We start from the raw sequence: 21,422 nt of genomic DNA, 5'->3' as shown, positions 1-21,422 counted from the left end.
CTCTTTCTACATACTGATTATCTCCTGTTTAAGTCAGCTGAATAGAGCTTATGTTGCATGAAATTCTATATACTGCATATTCACTGATAATGCTAGTTAAGTAATATTACAGGGATTCTAGAGCATGATATCACACACACGGGGGTGGGGGCTGGCTCATTTTAGGCAGTCCTTGAAAACCTTTTTGTCTGGCTCACTTTTATCCGGGTTGGTATTTTATGTGTTTCATGTGCTGCTGCTGTTATTATGTGTTTGGATGCATTTTAATTGTATTTTTATATTATTTGTATTATTGTTTGCTTAAAGTTGTAATCCATTTTGAGAGGGATTTTTACTGGGAAGATGGGTTACAAATGCATTAAGTACATGAATCATATAATTAAGTCTCTTTCAGAAAAGTGGGTTCTTTTTCATGTGACCCAGGAAAGAAACCTCTTCGCTGTAGAATAAACCCATCTCTCAGTTCACTGCTAATGGATTACCTATGAAAACGTACTATTGTAATCTATCTCCTTGGTTTGTTTTAGCCAGTTCTGAATCCATTAAATAACTACACTTAAGGTTTCTAAATGATATGCTTTTGGGTGACTTTCTAGCTGTGATTTTGGAATAGAAGAGGAAAGTGTCAAAGAGGCCAGAAGCTGTGCAGAACAGATCTTGATGAGGTGGTTTGAGAAATGTTCTTGATGAGCTTGAAAGGCTGTGGAAAAATAAAATGTGGTACAAAGGTTACCACTTTGTCTCTCAAATAATACATTTTTGGAAGGAGGATGTCTTGTTCGTGATTTTTCATTAGTGTGCCTTGTTCAAGGAACAGTGTAGTTGTGATTGCTGTGTGATGCTCTGCTGCTCCCAGTTCTTTCTGTTTTCCCCCCAAATCATGTTCTTATGCAGTGATTTCTGCAGCAGCTAGTCCAGAGTTGGGAAATTCTGTTCCTCCAGGTATTGTTGACCAGTTAGTATAGCCAGTGGTCAGGGATGATGGGAGCTGGTCCAGCAACATCTGGAGGGACATAAGTTTGCTTTGCTTTACAGAGTCAAGGGTCTTTTTTGAAGTCTTTTTTTCATTAATATATAGCAAACAATTTCGTATCTGTTGAATTGAAATCTTACGTGCCAGGGCCTACAATTTAAGTTCCCGCTTCCTGCTGGCCTTGCCTTTCAGGCAAGGCATTTCAAATCTCCATTTCTCCCAAACTAGCTCATCCGTCCCAAGGGAGAGACAGGTGGGCACAGGGCATCTTCAAGCAGGTACACCCAATGCCTTCAGGCCTGTTCTAGACAGAAAAGATAGGCTTGCCTGTTTGGCTCTGAATGGCCAAGTCTCATTAAACACTTTGATTATGCATCTGCCAAATAATCCCCCGCCTTCCTCCAAACTATGGAACTATAGAGTTGGGAAAATGGCAAGAATTCCTGCGCAACTGCTGTGAAGTTTCAGAGTCTGGCTGATTGTCATACTTGTCAGAAAACAGTGGTCAGAATGATTAAATCCTGGTACCAGTTCAAACACTGGGAAGTCTTGTGGGTTAGGTTAAAACTGGTTAGGAAATTTAAGGAAGCTTCAAATGACTAGAGCACCAATACAGTAGTGATCTAGCCCTATGCTATATTGATGGCTAAAAAAAAACAAAACAAAACCCACCTGTGTATCACCAGCCAAGCAAGTGGAAGTGACTATTGTTCTTTGACATTAATTAAAAGTGACTCTTTGGCTTTGACATTAATTCTGTTACTAAACATTTAAACTAAGCTTTGGAAACATCCTTATTGAGACCCTTGTGACCAGCTCTGACAGAGGGAGCTCTTTCACCACCCATGCTTTCTTATTTTCTTCTCCTACAGCAAAAGCCAAATCTAAGTGTGGCTCCACCTTCTTCCCCTGTGCAAGTGGCATTCACTGTATCATTGGCCGCTTCCGATGCAATGGTTTTGCGGACTGTCCTGATGGCAGCGATGAAGAAAACTGCAGTAAGTATCTTTCTACCAGTGGGCAGGTTTCCTTTTTTTCGTAAATAAAGTAATTAAATATATTTTATTAATACCCGAAGCCCAAATTCAGCACCACAATCCTTGCATTTGGCTTTGTTAGTGGCAGAACCCATCAGAGGCAAACTGATTTTATAAATGGAAAACTCTCTCTAGAATAACATAAGCCCCAACACCTCTGGAGAATCCTGGAGTTTATGTAGATGAGTAGCTTATCCCTGTTGCAGTTTTGCTTTTAAAATCTATGGTTGTATTCCAAGTTTACAAGGCACTTCTCTTTGTAGCTGATCTCTTTTAAATGTTAAGGTCACAATAGGGTAGCTGATGAACAGGTGGAGTTCAGAATGATAATTCATACCATTTAAGTTACCTGTAAGGAACATTTCTTTTATAAAATAAGATTATTCTTTATTTTACAAAAGAAATGCCACAGTGTATAAAAGTGCATGTTTTTGGCAGTGGGTTTTTTTTAAAGCCTCATTTATCTTTGCCACATAGGGGCCTTAATGACTGTCATTCTGTGCAATTCTATATTGCTGTATTTCATTCTCCCCGCCCCCCACCATCTATCTCTGTTAACATTTCTTTCCACTGCATCTTCTGAGATGTCCCCTGAGTCATGTTGTTCCTTGACCTTGTCAACTAAAAAACAATGTATGTTTCTGTTTAGCCTTACAGAGGCAGCACAAATATGAAATAAATTTTCCTCACGCCCGTTGTTGTTGTTGTTAATATTTTTATTATTTTTATTTTGCTTTATATACCACCCTTTATCTAAAGATCCCAGGGGAGTGTGCAACATTAAGAGCATAATTTATGCAACATAATAAAATATAATAACAGTCCCCCCCCTTGGTTGAAAAGGAAGTTGTTTGCCTGTCTGTTTATATATTTCTCTTCCCATTCTGTTTCCCCCCAGTTGCTTTCTTTTAAATATTTGTTCTCTTGAGCCTCAGTCTCCATCCTGCTTGCCATTTTGTTGAGCAGTGGCTTTCTGGCTTTTGCTACGGCCTGCTGCTCACATTGCCATGCATCAGGAAAGTGCAGACAATATAAAAAATTGACATAGGGAAAATACAAGAGGTGGAGACAGGCATAAAGAGAGAGAAAGATGTGATTGTTTCAGATGCATATATTAAGATTTAGTTGCTGGGTTGGCTGCAGTAAAACAAAACTTTCTGTTCTGTGGAGCGCTGTATTTCTTGAAAAGTGCCTTTCCCAAAGGAGCAAATACTGAATGTATTAAAGTGTTGTCCTATGGAAACAGACAGGTTAACATTTGACACGCAGCAGAAGCCGTTCGACTTTTGAGGCGTGTTCGAAAATGGAAGCAAGTACTTCCGGGTTTTCAGTGTTCATAAACCGAAACATTCGGCTTCCAAGATGCTTGAAAAATGAGGTACCACTGTACTGTATGGGATTTCCCTTGGAAATCCCTTGCCTATTTGGGTGAAGTCTCAAGTTTAGAGCAAAATGTTGTTCCTTTTGTTTTTACAGCAGCGAATCCCTTGATATGCTCTACTGACCGATTCCACTGCAGGAACGGCTTGTGCATTGATAAAAGCTTTATGTGTGACAATCAGGATAACTGCCATGACAACAGTGATGAGGATAGCTGTGGAAACCCTTCTGGTAAGTAGAATATGATTTTCACAGCCAGGTACTGAATTCTCTCAACCTCATTCTTAATTAACGTTATTGCTTTCTTTGCCTGTGTTGAAACATTTTAGCATTCTATTATTAGTATGTAAATTATATTTAGGGAGTTCTGGACAAACATGTCTATCATTTTTTGATTTTTTTTCAGAGCAAGCCTCAACTTTTTTGTCAAAATAATATGCTATTTATCTCCCGTAGTGTCTTCTCTGTGAATGTCACAAATTCTTGTTAAGTACTGCATGGTGTGTAGCAGACATGTTGCCAGTTCCATAACCATGAAGATCATTTCAGATCAAATCCCGACCAGGAAGTTTCTTGGCTTGAGCAAGAGCTTTGGGAACTGTACACAAGGTGTCACAGTCAACAGTGGCTTGTTGGTCCTTAGGGCTTCAAAAAACAACATGCCCAAATGCCCCTGGAAGTTCAAAAGATGCAAGGCATTAAGACAACAGCATTCACCTATTTATCACCAGTGTTTGGTTTTTTTTTTTGGGGGGGGGGGAGGTTGTTGACCAGTGCCTAACCTTCAGAAAGCAACATCTAAGAGTCTGTCATACCCAGGTGTTGTGGAAGTGCAGTACAACTCTAAAATCAATGCCTAACCCTCAAAAAACCATGTCTACAACCTTTTGCAGGCAAGTGGCACATATGAAAGAAGGAGAGGAATTGGGTAGAACTGTCTTCAATATTTTTTAAAGGCTAAAACCCATTTGTTATCAACACAGGTGTTGTGGAGGTGTGTACTATCTTTAATATAACTCTAAAACCAATATTGATAAAGAAGTGTGAAACTGAATAAAACAAACTGTTCCATATTAGTGCTGCCAGATTCCCAATTCTGAGGATTTTCTGTCACTTTGTGTAGGTTTCTAAATGTGACTCAAAGCAACAAAACATGTACAGACAACTTTAAAAGGGAAACAAACAGGTGTGTTTTAAAGATGCCATGTGCTATCCATGTGAATTCTAATATATACTTGCAGAATTTCTGAGACCCTGTGAAGAGAAAAATTTTAACAGTAGCAATTAATTCACAGAAAATAACGTTTTCAACTTCTCTGGGGGTTTTTGGCTCATTTTCACCATCTACAAAATGAAGTTGTTCACTTTCTCTTTACTGTTCAGGGGTCTCAGATGGAATACATTGCAGTATACTTTTCTAAAGTCCCAGTCAAATATACTGCAGAGAATCACAAAAGCTTTGTGGTTATGTTTGTTTTTTATTAAGGTAGTTCATTACTTCAAAGCCATACATGGTCTCTTTCAAGCCTACGCCTCCTGTGTTTGTATATGTATTGCTATCTTAAGTTGTATGCTCAAATGGAAGTCCGTAGGTTTGCACTATAAATCTTTTCTTTTTCTTTACCTTATTTAAAATGAAGCAATTGCGTGTTCGCATTATCCATTCAAGTATTTCATTAAATTTAATTCTATAGCCACTTCATTTTTTGTTTCTCAAATGCCCCCCCCCCCCCATTTGTGTATGTGTGCATGTGTGTTCTGGAAATAGTGTGTAAATAAAGTCCACTGCAAAATCTGCTGTTGCATCAATCCCAAGTTTCCTAGTGGACTTCTGTGCCCTCTCACATGCTTGTTAAAACCTCTTCTTTCTTTTAACCCGTTTGGCTACTGTGAACTCATTTTCCTTTTATTGCTGTGCTTATTGGTTCCTTAACTGACTCTGAATGATGCTTGCAAAGTGCCAAAGCATGGTAATATCCCCACAATGCTGTTATTAGTTTAATGATAGCATTGTTGCCCAATTACAGGCTGGGTGGTCTGCAAGCCTCATTAATTGTTAGTTCGAGTATTCTATTACCAGGCATTGAAGACATTCGCCTTCTGATTAGCATTTTGTCTGCACTCAAACCTTTTCCAAGGAAAGAAGAAAAACCTGGCTATTAACCCCACTTGGATCTGCTGAGAATGCAGTCTGGCCTTCAGTGACTACCTTCTTTTAGCCATTTTCCAGTTGCTTAAGGCAGGAGGGATAAGTGATCCATTAAAAGATGCAAGTTTAGTGTTTGTGATTACGCTCAAGTCAGCGGTTCTCTAGTCTCATGCTAACAGAAAGATTGCAGGATCCGATAATGGTTATTGCAGAGCCCTCAACCAATTTGCATGTTACCCATTCAGGCAAGTCCTTCAGCATTTGATTTTCAACACAATCCATATCTCTTCTATTTGCGTGCTGAGGTCCCCAAGACACCCCAAACCCAATAACTCAAACTTCACACATTATTTTTGTTTAAGGTTTTTGGCATAATTTTGGCCACAACTTTATTATCAATACAAATTGTGAGTGGTTGCTTAGGCATTGGTTAGACTATCTGTCCTCCCCGCCTTGGGGACAGCCCTGACTCCGTAGTCAGTGCGGAAGAGCAAGATCAGGGTCAACTGGAGCTGCGAAACAGACCCTCAGCTAATCCCCGCATGCTCCTTGGAACTTACACGGCCCGCACCCTGCACCAAGGGTTTGGACGAAGGGGATGGTAAGTTCCAGAATTCCTTTAACGGAATACCCGTGCAGCATTGGAGGGGCAGGCCCAGCCTATCCATACCCCTCCACCAACCAATTTTAACCAATGCCTAACCGCCAACCTTACAAGTTGTGACGATTTGCTACGCAGTAGGCAAAACCCAATTGGCACACACTAATCAGCCAAGAGGTAAATTCCTACTGGGCCCCCGCACCAAGGCGAACGACCCCATGACAGGCATAGCAAGGTCAAGCGAAGCCCAACAAGGGAGGGCGGGCGGGAGATCCGATGTCCACAGCAAAAGAGAAAGAGAAAGCTGTGGACCTTGCTTAAATAGCCACTGACCCCACCCCTAAGTTTGCAACATCAACTTTCCCCAGATAACCAGATCCTCCCATCTAAACAAGCCCTGGCTTTAACTTGCCTAGCAATCATGGGGTGCCTTGTATAGCCCCATCCGCAACCCGTGCTCTCCTTTTAGTGAGAACACGCTTTGCGTGCTGAGGTCCCCAAGACACCCCAAACCCAATAACTCAAACTTCACACATTATTTTTGTTTAAGGTTTTTGGCATAATTTTGGCCACAACTTTATTATCAATACAAATTGTGAGTGGTTGCTTAGGCATTGGTTAGACTATCTGTCCTCCCCGCCTTGGGGACAGCCCTGACTCCGTAGTCAGTGCGGAAGAGCAAGATCAGGGTCAACTGGAGCTGCGAAACAGACCCTCAGCTAATCCCCGCATGCTCCTTGGAACTTACACGGCCCGCACCCTGCACCAAGGGTTTGGACGAAGGGGATGGTAAGTTCCAGAATTCCTTTAACGGAATACCCGTGCAGCATTGGAGGGGCAGGCCCAGCCTATCCATACCCCTCCACCAACCAATTTTAACCAATGCCTAACCGCCACCCGAGCCCTTTACGCTCGCCGCCAACCACTCACAGACTAAACCACACCCTCAACTTGGACACCACTGCATCCAACCAGACATCATTCCCCAACGGGGAAAGATGCACCCCATCATCCCTGAATAATTCAGAGGCCTTGAACGAAATCAGAGGGTGAGGAATCACAAATCCGCCCAAACCAACCACCAATTTGCTTGCCGCGGAATTAATCCGCTTCCTAACTCTTTCGGTGGCCGCCGGGCAAGGGCTACCCCTCCAAATGCGGCGTTTCAGCAGCTGCGACCAAACTAGTGTGGTTGAAGGCACCAAGGCCGCCAAATCCCTCAAGTCCAGTAATATGGCAGCACGCAGCCCAAAGCAGGAAGAGGAAACCATATCATTCTCCCCCAGCTGCACCACTATCGCTGTAGGGGGGCCAGCGTGGAGGACCCGTCTGTGCATGAGAGGCAATAATTCTCTCCACTGCATCCCTCGTCTGGAAATCCAGGACACCTGCACGTGCTGCGGAAGGCCCAAGCCAGCTCCCAGACCAGATTGACGAGCTCTGACAGCGGCCCAGTGCACAATGCTGTGTCCCACTATCCAAATACGGATAGCGGCCAGACCTAGGGTTAAAACACAAAAATGTCAGTACACACACCACCATTATTTCCTCACATATACTTTGAATGCATCCGATCTCCAACGACCCAGGTCCTTTATCCTCCTTGCAGACAAACCCCAATGGGCAGCTGTCGTTGCGGCACCAATACGGAAGGAGTGAGGAGCAAATTCCGATGCTTTGCGGCCGCAGGCCACTACCACCTTGCGCATCACCTTAGTGAACTGATGCCGGACTAAAGGGTGCCCATTTTCATGAATAAACAAAGGCCCCACGCCTGCCGGCCGCAAGGACAAGTATCTCTTAAGATCCTTTACGGGGCAAGGACCCTTCTCTCCCGTTGCCGAGAGCCGAATGACGGCTCCCCTACCCACCTGGTCGGTCTTCGAATTCCTGATATGCACCCTCAGGTCCGACTGTGACATGCTCACGTCCTGCAACAGCAAACCCCTGGAACCTCCATCCCGTTTTTTGCTCCAGGACCACCTCGCCTACCCTCAGTGCCCCAAAGAATGCCAAGGAAAAGGCTGCTGAAAATAGACGGGCCTCAAACTTGGACCAACAGATGCTCCGCAGTTTACTGCGCATCTGTATCAGCAACTCAAAAGTGATGGGACTTCTGGGAACAGTCCTCGATGGGGTGAGCCGTCCCCATCCCTCCAATGCCCGGCGCACCACAAACTTCCTACATGGGTCCTTGTCAAAAGTGGCCCTGCTAAAGAAAGAAATTGCTGCCGAGTGAAGTCGCAGGGTCCTAGCCGCCCGGCGCATCTGGAACAAATGTGCCAGATACTTAAGCACCTGGGCAGTAGAATGAGGGGTGATGACCGCCCCCGCCGATTGGCCATTAAAGGACAGAAAATCAGCCCAGGCCTTCTTATAGGACCTTAGCGTGGAAGGGGCGACTGATGCTGCTACTCCCTGTGAAACTAAGTGTTGCCAAGGTTCCAGAGATGATCCGGGAAAATCTCCGGACGGTCTCGAGCCTCTGGCGCCAATGACCTGAATCGTTCCATCTGAAAACGGGACAGAGCATCAGCAATCTCGTTAGAAATACCCGGAACGAAGCGAGCAGAAAATACAATATTAAAACGCAGACAGTGCAAAACAAACACCCGAAGCAAGGCCGAAACCCTAGACGACCGGGATGACTGCTTAGCTAAAACAGTCACTACTGCCTGGTTATCGGACCAAAAACAAACCCGATGGTCCTTAAAATGCTCGACCCACAAGTGTACCGCAACAACTATGGGGAAAAACTCAAGAAATGTCAGGTCTCGAGTTATCGCTTCCCCACACCAAGCCTGGGGCCAAGGTTCAGCACACCACCTGCCGTCCCAAAACAAACCAAACCCCAGTGACCCTGCCGCGTCCGAATGCACTTGAAAATCATTGTGGAGGTTCAAAGTGTCCTGCCACAGTGATACGCCATTAAATTCTTCCAGGAATTCCAGCCACACACGGAGGTCGGCTTGCACTTGGGCGGACAAACGAACCCTATGATGCGGTGCCTGCAGCCCCGAGGTAAGTTTGGCCAGGCGAGAGCAGAACGGGCGCCCCGGCGCCACCACCCTGCAAGCAAAGTTTAAATGACCTAGCAACGACTGAAGCTGTCGCAAGGTAACCTTCCTCAATGGGAGCAGTTCTTCAATGACCTTCCTTAAAGCAACTAACTTATCTGGCGGCAAACTAGAGGTTTGGGCCACGGTATCCAACAAGATACCCAAATAGGTAAGTTGCGTAGTGGGACCCTCAGTTTTCTCTGCCGCTAATGGAACCCCCAGGTCTTCAGCCAGGGACGCAAAGGCACGCAGCAGAACCACGCAATTCCCCGTGTCCCTCGCGGAGGCCAGTAAAAAGTCATCCAAATAATGCGTAACCCCGCCCAAACCGGATCTGTCGCGCAAGGCCCATTCCAGGAATGAGCTGAAACACTCAAAAGCCGCACAAGCTACCGAGCAGCCCATGGGCATAGCCTTATCAAAATAGAATCCCCCGTCAAACTGAAAACCCAGCAGCCAGAAATCCTCAGGATGAATTGGCAACAAACGAAAAGCCGACTCAATGTCGCACTTGGCCAATAGGGCACCAGGCCCAAACTTCCTTATCATCTTGATCGCATGATCAAGAGAGGCATACTTCACCGAACAGAGCTCCGGGGGAATTACGTCGTTAACCGACGTACCATTAGGATGAGAGAGGTTATGAATTAGGCGAAACTCCCCCGGGGCCTTCTTGGGAACTATTCCCAAGGGTGAAATGTGCAAATTAGGAAAGGGGGGGGGTGGCGAAAGGACCAGCCATACGACGTAAAGCCAGCTCCTTTTCAATTTTCTTACGCGCCACACCAGGCATGTCCTTAACGGATTTCTGGTTCCTAGGATTCTGGGCTACAGGGGCCACGACCACTGGGATCCTAAATCCCAGCGAAAAACCATTACTCAAATACGACGCTGACTCTCTGTCTGGGTAAGATTCCAGTAACGCCAGTAACGGCTGTAGCCGAACCGGAGTATAGGCCAAAGAAAAGATATCACTTTCCTGCTCCGGGAACAGGAGGCTGGGCAGGGACCTTGGGGGGCTGCTGGGAGCCCCCTCCCCTGCGAAAGGGCCGCCTGGCCGCGGAGCAAGCAGAAGCCGAGTGGCTCCCAGAGCATTTGTCACAAAGGTGTGCGAATTTACAGGCTTGACGTTGGCAAATGCCCTTATTAAAGTCCCAGCAGAACCACTTGCGCCCAACTTTTTGGGTGGCAGGCTTGAATTTTTGCAACTCAGAAGCCTTCTTCTCAATACGTGGTGCCACATAAGTGGTCCACACATCCAAGTCCTTCCTGTCCCAGCGGGCCGTCGGTATCTTGGCCGCCCTACGCCTAAAGTTCTGGTCATATGATAATGCAGCAGTCTCGCCAGCCATCGTAAAAGCTGAACGGACAATAGACAGATAAACCCAGAGGTGCAGAGACCTCTTGGGATACGCTGCAGAAATCACACCAGCAAAAACCTGGAAACTATCCATCCAACGTTCAAAAGTCCTGTCAGCCTTTGCTACAATTGTCCGTCTTTTGGGAACGGAAAGGCCCTTGTCCAGCGGCTCCCGACCATCAAGCGGAGGAGCCAAGCTGAAAATATCCACGTAGCGGCCATCCAGAATCCTAGGCCGCAATTTGGAAGACAAGTGGGCACCAGGAATAATATCCCTAGCAGAATTGGTGGAGACTCTTACGTCAGGCACCAGGACCCCTTCTCGACACTCCTGTACGGCGCCATACCTGGCCCTATGAGAATTTGCCCTACGCTCCCAAACCCACTTGGCAGCCCCGACGACTCCCCGTAGCCCCAGTAAAGCTTAAGGGGGGCCCCCTCATCACTGCTAGAGCTGATGGAGGAAGTACCTGAAGTGGAGGACGATGTGTCCCTCCGTCTCTTCTTAGAGTGCCTCCTGGAGCCCCTTTTTCGGCGACGATGCCCACCGGAAGAGGACCTTGGAGGAAGAGGAAGACTGTCTTCAATCGAAGAATCTGACGCTTCACCCTGTTGCACTGCACCTGGGGCTGACTGAACAGAGACAACTTGTGAATGAACTGGATTAGAATGCCCCAGCGCTGGGGGCCGTACAGGTGAGCCCCGTACAGCGCGGCCCCGGGTCGATGCGCTTCTTCTGGCGCCGACCCTGGCACGACCACGGCCCCTAGGCACTGCATCCTGCGATACAGGCAGCACCGAAGGTTGGACCGGCGGAGCATCAGGTAAGCCAACTCCGGCTAACAGTGGCTCCCCTTCTTCACTAGATGATGATGCAGGAGAGGAAACATCCACCGGGGGAGGCGGGAATGCTGATGACGTTGACGGGGTCGAGCAACGGTGTAGCAGGCCATCCATCTCCGCCTCTACCCTTGCCAGTGTCACCGGGTCGCCAGACAAACTTGAAACCATAGCCTGGATGCGTTTCAAGGACTGACCAGGCTGCGGAGATCGCAAGGCCTGGGATGGGCCTTTTATAGGCCGCTTCGAGGAGCGGGCTGGAACAGGCCTTCCTGCTGCCTTCTTAGGAGCCATTCCTACTACTGGTGAGAAAAGAAAAGAAAAGAAAATTAAGTAGAGGAGAAAAAAAAAAATAAAAAAAATAAAAAAATAAATAAAAAAAAATAAAAAAAAATAAAAAAAAAAAAAAAACCAACTAAGTTCTTTAAGACGCTAGAATCTGCAAGAAAATGAAGCAGAATGAATTAAATAGTTAATTAAAACTAAGACCTAGACTATAACATGATGCACCAGTAGACAGGAGGCAACCACTTGCTTACAGATTATGCAACAGATCGGTAACCCAGGAGCAGCTGGGAAGAGCACCAGCCACCAAATCAGAAGCTGTCCAATACGGAAACAAACCACAACCTTGTGCTCTTTACCAGCACACACACCTACACTAGCCGTCCAGGCTGCGTGCAATTGAAGAAATTAATTGCCTGCAAACATATCAACTGCCACAAGAGGTCGCAGTAGTACCAATTATACTCAGCCTAGGATAAAGCAACCACCAGGCCCTGCAATTACTAGGCCTGAACGCTAGAGGCCGCCACGTGGCCGAGAGGAATCAAAATGGCGCTCCCGCCTAATGAGGCTGCAAAATGGAGGCCTCACAGCTCTCCGCTCAAATCAATGCACCTCTGGGGACAACCAGCGGCACCCAGCCCCCCAGCAACACCAGGCCGGCCTCCCAGGGCCTGCTACAGGGCAAGGTAAGCCACCCCTAGCCAGGCAGCCAGCCGCAGGGAAGCTACCAACAGAAGCCTGTGGGGAAGGGAAAAGCAAGGACAAACTGAGAAGAAATGTTCCCTTGACTGGGGATCGACCCTGCAAGAGGGCAGGGGAATTGAGGGAAGCCCTCCCCACACGGCCCCTGGGCCCAGGCCGAGCACCCCCCCCCCCCGACTAAATTAAAGGGAATCAAAACAAACAGGAAAATTAAATAAAGTGGGGAAGGATCTTTCAGCAACAAATTAAAGAAAGAGGAGAAAATGGAGGAAGAAAAACAAAGGGAAAGGGTATACGACCCAAACTTCTGCTGTAGTCACTCAGAGATCCGATGAGATCCGATGTCCACAAGATCCGATGTCCACAGCAAAAGAGAAAGAGAAAGCTGTGGACCTTGCTTAAATAGCCACTGACCCCACCCCTAAGTTTGCAACATCAACTTTCCCCAGATAACCAGATCCTCCCATCTAAACAAGCCCTGGCTTTAACTTGCCTAGCAATCATGGGGTGCCTTGTATAGCCCCATCCGCAACCCGTGCTCTCCTTTTAGTGAGAACACGCTTTCTCACATATTTCCCAATACCAAAAGTAGGTGCCAAACTTATTAAACTTTTTCTGAACACATACTTTCATTTTTGCTTGATAGCGTTAAGAGGAGATAAAACATGGAATTAAATTTCAGAAGTCAGACACATCTCCTTCTATCTTAATACTTATGGAGTATCCCAGCCCAAAGTCTTGTGTTTTCTGTTGAAGATGCTTATAGTCTGATGCTTATGGTCTGATATTGGCCTTTCTTAAGGGCCATCCATCAAGATCTCATCTCTACATTATTTTATTTATAAAAGTATTTCTATAACTCCATCTTGCATAAAATGTCTTCTATATATATGTATCCTTTATGTATATCTAAGGCATGTGTGGGTTAAGTGTTTTAAAGCTTCATGGTTTTGTATTATTTCCATGATTTGAAACCAGAGCATTTGAAACCTCTAGTAGCTGCTATATTTTATGTTGGCTTTGGTCTCTAAGAGCAGGCACACACTGTGATATTATTTGATTTTGTAGGACATGAATAATGGTTTCTGGGTTAAGGCTATTCAAGGTATGAGTATGCAGCCTTCTCACCAGAAGGAGATGGTGGGAATCATTTCTAGCTGACACTGTGGATTTACTCAGAGGAGTTTGCCAAGGGAACCAAAACCCTCCCAACAAATCTGGGAGCCTTTTCATATATTTTTCATCTGCATGAGCAATTTGATCTTCCCTGATAATGTGCTTATGTGGGCAGACCATATGCATGACCTCCACCTTCATCCAGTCTCTGACCACTCTTGACACCACAGGATTGGTGCCAAAGGTTTTGATGGTGTCAAAGCATTACCAAGGTGAAACGAAGTGCAAAGAAACAAGACTGGGATGATTCTTTGAAGAATGATGGACTGTGTACTTTGGAGAACATTTTGACATCTTACTTTCTCTTTACTTTTTCTCAACCAAGAGCGAAGTCAAGCAAGAAGTAATTCATTAGTACATTACAGGATAAAAAGTACAACTTATTGAAGACACTTCCAGTTCACCCAGTGCAATACTAGTTTCCTCTTCAGCTCCTAAGATATCAAAAGTGAATGGTTCAATCCAGAAACTCGACAGTTTACTGAGAAGAAAATGAACCAGGATCAGAAACCTGCTGTGCGGTGGATTCTAGAAATGCCTGCCAAATAGTGCAGGCACATCCTGATTTGCAATGAAATACTCCAGTGTCTTGTTTCTAAAATGGAAATGGCTTCTAGCGCACTCTGCCTCACGTTGAGCCTGTAACCAGTCCTTTACACACAGCAGATTGAAATATCCTTAAGCTCACATGGCTGCAATATTGCTTAGACTTCCTGATTCCTTACAGCCCAATTCTGGCTGTGCTAAGTTTCCTTTTATTGAGTCTGTCTTTGGCTTGTTATTTACGTATGCTGTAAACTGAAGCTTAACGTGCAATTACTGTACATCAGCTTAGTCCAAATGCAAACTACATCTGGAGCTTAATAGTTAAAGGCAGACTAAATAAAAAGCAAGAAAATTCTTGAGAACAGATACAAATGAAATGACACCAAAAGCTTAATTAAAGCAAGCCTGTGCTTGTGCATATTTTAGTAGCCGCAAATAGCTTGCTTATAGCATCTGGTGCTCAGAAGTAGCTTCCAGAAAGTTTAATCAGCTGGATATAACTTTTCATGATAAGTTATTCTCTTGCCTATTCCACTCATTTTTTCCACAGTAAAATGTACTTCAGTAGTCTTTAAAAGAATAAGTGATTTTATCATTTTAGGGGACATATTTTACAAGATGCAAAGCAGATGCCTATGATGAGCTAGAAATTGAATACCATTGTGCAACTATCTTGCACTTGGAGTTGTTTTATTTTTTTACAAAAAATGTCAATTACGCATTCAGTTTTGCAATCTTGCTTGATTTAGACAGGTGAATAGTTCCGTGTTAATTGGAAAAGATCAAAATTGAGTTCATTAAGTGGGGCACCCCCACCCCCAGTTCCTTATTTGTAATTGTAGAGTTCATCATATACAAACACTGTGCAAAAAAATATGGTTTTGATTGGAGAAAGTTATTGTGGATCTTAAACATGTGTTTATGATATGGGTTAGATTAAAGCTTATTTTGTATTCTTAGTTCCTTAGTAACTAAACTGCTCTGTTTCAGACTTTTGTGGTATCCAGGAACTGAGAACCAGCAGCTAATTTCTGCATCATTTCTCTCCTAGGTTTTGTAATTATCTGCTCTATCAAAAGAGTAAAGGGAAAGGTTGATTTGTGTCTGGAGATGAATGCTTGCCTCCTAACAGGGTTTGCCACATGTGTTGGTTGCCCACCTGTGTACCCCCAACAGCCCCAGTTTGTCTTGGGATAAGATTGTTGTAGCAGGATTAGAGAATTGCTGGGGCTTCTATTATTGATGTCCCCACATCTATATATGTATGTATGGCTTGGTTCTCTGCAGCCTCTTCTCTCAAGCCCTTGGAATTTTAAACAAAGTTGGATGGAATGCCTTAGGGGGCATTATAGATTGAAATTCCTCCCAAATGATGTCACCTACACTACACAAATACTCTGGGAATGGGATTTTCTGAAGGCCTGCTACACGTAGGCTAGTTTTCAGCAAGCTTTTTTTCTGCCAAAACTCACTGGAAGTCAGTACCAGCACCTCTCAGGTGAGCTCCATTGCTATTCCAAGAGAACAAGGGTGTTCATGGTGAGTTCCGGCACTTCTTTTTCTAGAAAAAAGCTTTCAGGCTAGAAAAAAGTTTTCAGGCTTGACCCAACAATGAATCGTGAACACCTGACCTAAGGTTGTCAAGGGTTCACTACCTAGCTCTTGCTTTTAGGCAGTAACTACAGAGAGGCCTGCCATGCCATTCACACTCCTCCTTATCCCAGTGGGTCACAATGAGTCAAGTAGTGCTCTTCAACTCCTCCTTTAAAATCCTCATTTCAGACGTGCTTGAACACCTTGGCAGCAAGGTGACCTGCTACTGCTAAATAGAAATCAGTTTCAACTTCTTTGCCTTGACCCACCCTTGCTGTACAGGAGTTGGGTTTGATATCATGCAGTTTACTGGATCCTTCTGCTTGCTACCAGGTTTGTTAAACCATTTAGAGTCTTACTGTCGATGGAAACATCAAACTGGTCTTCTGGCAATTAGTAGTAGTCTTTATTACTTTATTTTACACTGAAAATAAACTGTTCAGATCTTCCCTTATGCATTCATTGAAATGTGTAATGCGTACATTTTATTTAAATTTGATTCAGCTTTCTTCACTTACAACAGTTTCTCAATAACTTTTTGAACTAAGGCTACCGCTTCAAATCTAGATTGTTCTTCAGAAGACAAAGCAGCTTTGAGCCTGAATCCAGGTGCAGTTGGCAAAGAGCCATACCACAAAGCTGACCACTGTAGCTATCTGGGTGCATTTCACAGAGAACAAAAATGAGTGGGCTACTGTGCTTCCTATAAGTGAACCCTGTAGAATAGCAGTCAGGGAACCGAAAGCTTCCAGAGCAGCTGCCTGCAAGGTACTTATGATCTCATAAGGGGTTGTCAGTTCAGACTTTTCATTGCACTAGATTTCACACCAAATAAAACCTAAGTGGATTTTAATATATGCAATATATTAAACTGATTTGTGCTAATGTAATTCTGGTCATTGTGTGCCGATGGGAATGAGTAATTGTTGGCATCCGGCATAAAATAGTACTATCTCTCCCCCTCCTTTCTGGTTTAGAAACTTGCCTTAAATATAGGAAGTAATAATAAGAATCTACTACTTGCATATTATGGTTTTCCCCCTTAGGGAGCTTGGGATGTGTATGCTGTGATACGACTTTGATAAAGATAGGAATTCAAATAGTTCCTCCTTTTATCATTTGCTTTCCCCCATTTAGTTTGGTTAATTGGTAAATCAATTAAAAACCTCTTGCTATATTAAAGTACCTCTGATTAATTAGGAAATGGGCTTTTTAAAACAGTTAATACAAGTATGTAGGGGGGAAATGCGAATGTCCCACACCATTTTCTCTTTCACGCAGGAGGAAATGCTTCTTTTAGTATGTTTACCTGATGCATTGCATGAATGCATAATATATAAAAAAGTAAAAATGTGTTTTACTTCAGAACTGTTTTATTAACATGCATACTTTTGAGATATACTCAATTTATTATTCATTCATTAATCCCACACAGGGTGCAGCTCTGTGCCCACTGGCTCACTAGCTGAGTGGTCTTAGGATGAAGTAGACCCTGCTAGCACAACCACAAATGGAGAACTGCTACCTTCTGCCAGAAACGTACTCATGGAAATGACACAAAGCACTGCAGAAAAGCTTTGACAATGGATTTGCACCCATGGGTCCCCCAAAATGGAGTGAAGTAATGGGTGGCATTGGAGAGGAACACATCCATAGGCCCCCTGATTGCACAAACACACCCACAAGAGGAGCAAGAAGTTATGTCTGGATAGACCTGGCATAAGTAATTCTCCTCCCCGTGATTCCAGTAGGAGATTACAGGGTAAAATGGAGGTTACTCCTCCTGCCACACTTTTCCTCTGTTTCTACCTTCTGAGCTGGGGATTACTTGCAGTTGCGGACATTCTGCAGCTGTAGTTACAGGGATTTCCCCACCCCTTCCAGTGGAAAATATGACTACAGGATTATAGGATAAAATGATTCTCAAGGAGCTGGAGTTTCCTCCCAGATGAAAAGTGCACAACACAATGGCTAATACAGTGGTACCTCAGGTTACAAACACCTTGGGTTACAAACACTTTGGCTTACAGACTCATCCTGAGGTAAGAACTTTACCTCAGGATGAGAACAGAAATCGTGCAGCGGCGGCAGTGGGAGGCCCCATTAGCTAAAGTGGTACCTCAGGTTAAGAACGGTTTCAGGTTAAGAACGGACCTCTGGAACGAATTAAGTTCATAACCAGAGGTACCACTGTACTAACAACGTTTTGCATTGCTTAGTGTTACGTCTGAACCCATACAAAATTGGTTAGTCTTACCTATCGTTGCAAGCAGCCAACTTTAAACAATGATTTATGAAGCTGACATGTTTAATGAAGCACATTCAGACATGTGGATGTTGATGTATTTTAATCTTCTTTTTTGTTTACTGTTAATTTTAATTAGCTATTAGATGTTTTAAGTAGTTGTTTTTAATCATTTTTAACCAATAATTCAGATATTCTTTGGAAACTGCTTAAAGGTTTTATTCTAATCAAGTGGAATATACAGTTTGTTCAATAAAAATAAACCAAGATTAACCAGTTTTTTAGGATTCAGATGTGGACTTTGCACCATTAGAGGTAGGGTTGATATCAGCCCTACCTCTAATTGTACAAAGTCCACATCTGGATAATAAAAAAATGGTTAATCTTGGTTTATTTTTAGCTTTATTGCACAAACTGTATATTCCACTTAGTCCTTAGTTATGCTTTGTGATAGGCAGCAGTTGCCCCATTCCTCCCAGGCAGTGTCAACATCCATGTTACACCTACTAGTATATTTTGTTAAGACATCTTCCTTTGGTATAGGAGTATTCACACTTTTTAGTAAGAGATTGCTATAAGTTGAAAGCTCCAACTCTCACATGCCAATAGAAGTTTGCATATTAGGTTGCCTAACCTAACGTCTCAGAATGCAACACACATTTCACCATTTAACAAAGATGTAGAATGGACTTGATTATGGGAACCCTTGCTGGAATTTTCTTCATATTTTGATATGTTAGATTACACCTATGAGGACTGCTGTCTGTGTTAGTGCAGTCTCTTGGTTAACAAATGCATCACACCACAGGTTTCCTTTTGGAAGAGAGCTGGTTCACAGCAGGAGAGAATCCAGTAATAGAAGCTATGAAGCCATAGAGTTTTCCCACTTACTCCCAGTCATTTATCAAACCAACAGTCACACTGAAGCTATGAACACAAAAGGGTAAAGGTGGGGGTTCTTTGCTTTATTGCTTGTTCTATTCCTTACCCTTCTCCATCACTTCTAAGCAACAGGAGATGAAAGCTTGATGCATGGTGATTAATGTTCTGTCTCCTGCCTATTTGGTGATCTCAGTAAGGTGTTTTCTGTCAAAGGCCGGTGGCATGTAGAATGCTTAAATATTCCCGAGACTGTATGATCATCTCTGTGTGAACCAGTCAACCAGATTTGTTCCCTTCCAATATCAGGCAAGAGCAGTCAAAAACCTTAATGGTTTTCTGAATGGCTCTAATGCACCAGAAATATTATGTGGTAGCTATTTCAGTAAGTTAGCTGTCGGAAGGTTGCTTAGAAGAGTTGTGGCCACATAGTGTATCACAGATTGGGGCTGGGTGTGTCCTTTCAGTCTTGGGCAGAACAGGCACTCTTCTGTCTTAAAAAAGACCCTGAAGAAACCAACCTATCTTTCTTTGTCAGGAAGAAAAATATGGTCCACTGGTGCACTAAATGCTTACAGCTATTCAGTACATTCTACTGCCACAGTGCCCAGTCCCTCCTGAAGTAAAGAGGGATTAAATGTCCTCTTGCCATGTGATATACATTGGCGAGGATGGGTGCTTGCTGTACTGTAATTCCTGCTGCTGTCAAAGCACCCTGTGTGCTGGATCACTGCATAATACTGCTCATATTTTCAACATATGTTCTGAAGTCTTGATGAAGCGCCATAGGTGTATAAATTTCTGTTTGAAGATCATTTGTTCACCATCTGACCTGCACAGCGGGAATGAAATACTGAGCTGTTCCACTTGCTTTCATCATGACTCATGCTTAATGAGTATAATTGAGAAGGAAGTAGACTGGGTTAAAAATAAAAACAAAATGAACAGTGGAATAAAAGAGACATTTGCAACTCAGTTCTGACAGTGTCATGGCCTTTGCTTGGAGCTTCGAGAGCTTGGAATCAGAGGAGGAGGATGAGCCAGCTGAGTCAAAGGCCACTGGGTTGCTGGCTAGGAACATGGATCAGGCTTCCAACATTGGACTTGAGGCCCCTGAGCCTGGATCTGGCAGGCAAGATTCTTCAGAAACAGCATCCATTGAAATAGAGCCATGACATTCAGGAATCCCCTTTCCCTGAGCCCCAAAGGCAGTGTGCCTCCTCACTATCATATCTATCCAGTGGTGCTAGGAGAATGCCAGGTGGGGGGTCATAGAGAGAAGTGCCAATCTGCAGACCAGGGGGTTGGCCCTTTAAGAATTGACATCCTTCAAGCAAGTGAGCGGTGCTTAGAGAGGGTAAAGTGGAGGTAGGTCTCAGGTTTCTTCAGTCAGTCTTCAAGTTGTTTACTAAGAACTTTCCATGGTGCTGCAGCCACTGGCTTGCCATGCCTTGTGAGTTCCAATCAGCAGTCAGATCAGAATTGCCAAGATTAAGGGCTCATAATTATGGTTTGGCATGATGTCTGAATTGACAAACCATGGTTTGTATTTGGCTAGCAACCCAGAAACTGGAACCATTCTTTTGCAGATGTGATGTGATGCTCAAATTGACAAACTATAGCTAAGGCTAGAGCATCCTTTCTCAACCGTGGGTCACCAAATTCTGTTTGACTACAACTCCCATCATCCCTTGTAGTCCAACAACATCTGGTGACAACAAGGTTGAGAAAAAAATAGGCTAGAGGAGCAAGAGAATTGCTAACCAATATCATCTGGTTGCGTATGCGGGTCAGATGACCCTTGGAATCAATCCTCTAGCCCAACTGTGGTTAGGCTTTCATTTCTCTCTGCCATGATTTCCTCTTTCCTAGGTTTAACATGTGAAGTTGAATGCTGTTACTTTGATTTACTGAATGTGTCACAGGTAATTCTGCTGATGCTTCTTAGTATGCAATTAAGACAGAGGAAGTCATTTCCTGAACAGTTTTGGCATAAAGGGCATGTTTGGCAGCAACGTTTTCCTGTATGACTCCACTTTGAACAGAATATTATGGGAAGGGGAGGGAATTTTGAGAAAAGACTAAAAGCATTTATTCTTGGGTTTGGCTTGATAGCTTGAGCAGGTTACTGAATTTAACAGCCTAGTTATAGAGTATGCTTTTAAATTTTCCACCCTTGTGTGCTTTTGCTGGAACTGGATCCCAGTCCAACTCAGGATGTGGCTGAAGACTCTTTACAGACAGCGAAGGGTTAGGATCATCAGGCTTCAGATTCCTTGTGTGGCATTTATGGATTTCCCTTGTGAACATGTACTAGGATTGTGTTTGCTGGTCCCACTACTGATGTTTGTGGATCCTGCATGTTTATACTTCCTATGCTCAGTCTCTGTCCTGCAAAAACATAGGGTACAGATCAGGCATAGGATGTCTATATACATTCAGAGGTGCTTGCGGAATGTGAACATATAGAGGTTTAGGGTAGCAAAACTGGGAGGTATAGTCCCTTCCCCTTAGCTGAACAGCTCATATACATCTGAATAGGGTGACTGTATTCTCAGGGCTGTTGCTGGAGGCTGGATACCTTGCAATCTGGC

The 21,422-nt window shown here is 44.0% G+C and overlaps 1 protein-coding gene across 3 annotated transcripts in view; it reads left to right on the top strand.

The window, feature by feature from the left end:
• Positions 1 to 21,422, top strand: part of LDLRAD3 (low density lipoprotein receptor class A domain containing 3) — a 119,774-nt gene that overhangs the window by 52,949 nt on the left and 45,403 nt on the right. For all 3 annotated transcript variants that reach the window (XR_014567400.1, XM_083752287.1, XM_083752288.1), the window contains 2 exons: positions 1,846 to 1,971; positions 3,487 to 3,621. Coding sequence is in view for 2 of the 3 variants with exons in the window: in XM_083752287.1 (XP_083608413.1) it covers positions 1,846 to 1,971; positions 3,487 to 3,621 (261 nt within the window). In the remaining variant the exon portion in view is untranslated. The remainder of the gene's footprint in view (positions 1 to 1,845; positions 1,972 to 3,486; positions 3,622 to 21,422) is intronic.

Source organism: Podarcis gaigeae (assembly GCF_964106915.1).
Source record: "Podarcis gaigeae genome assembly, chromosome: 1".
Lineage (NCBI taxonomy): Eukaryota > Metazoa > Chordata > Lepidosauria > Squamata > Lacertidae > Podarcis > Podarcis gaigeae.
Note: the sequence above shows the minus strand (reverse complement) of the source record. Positions and strands in the feature narration are given on the sequence as shown.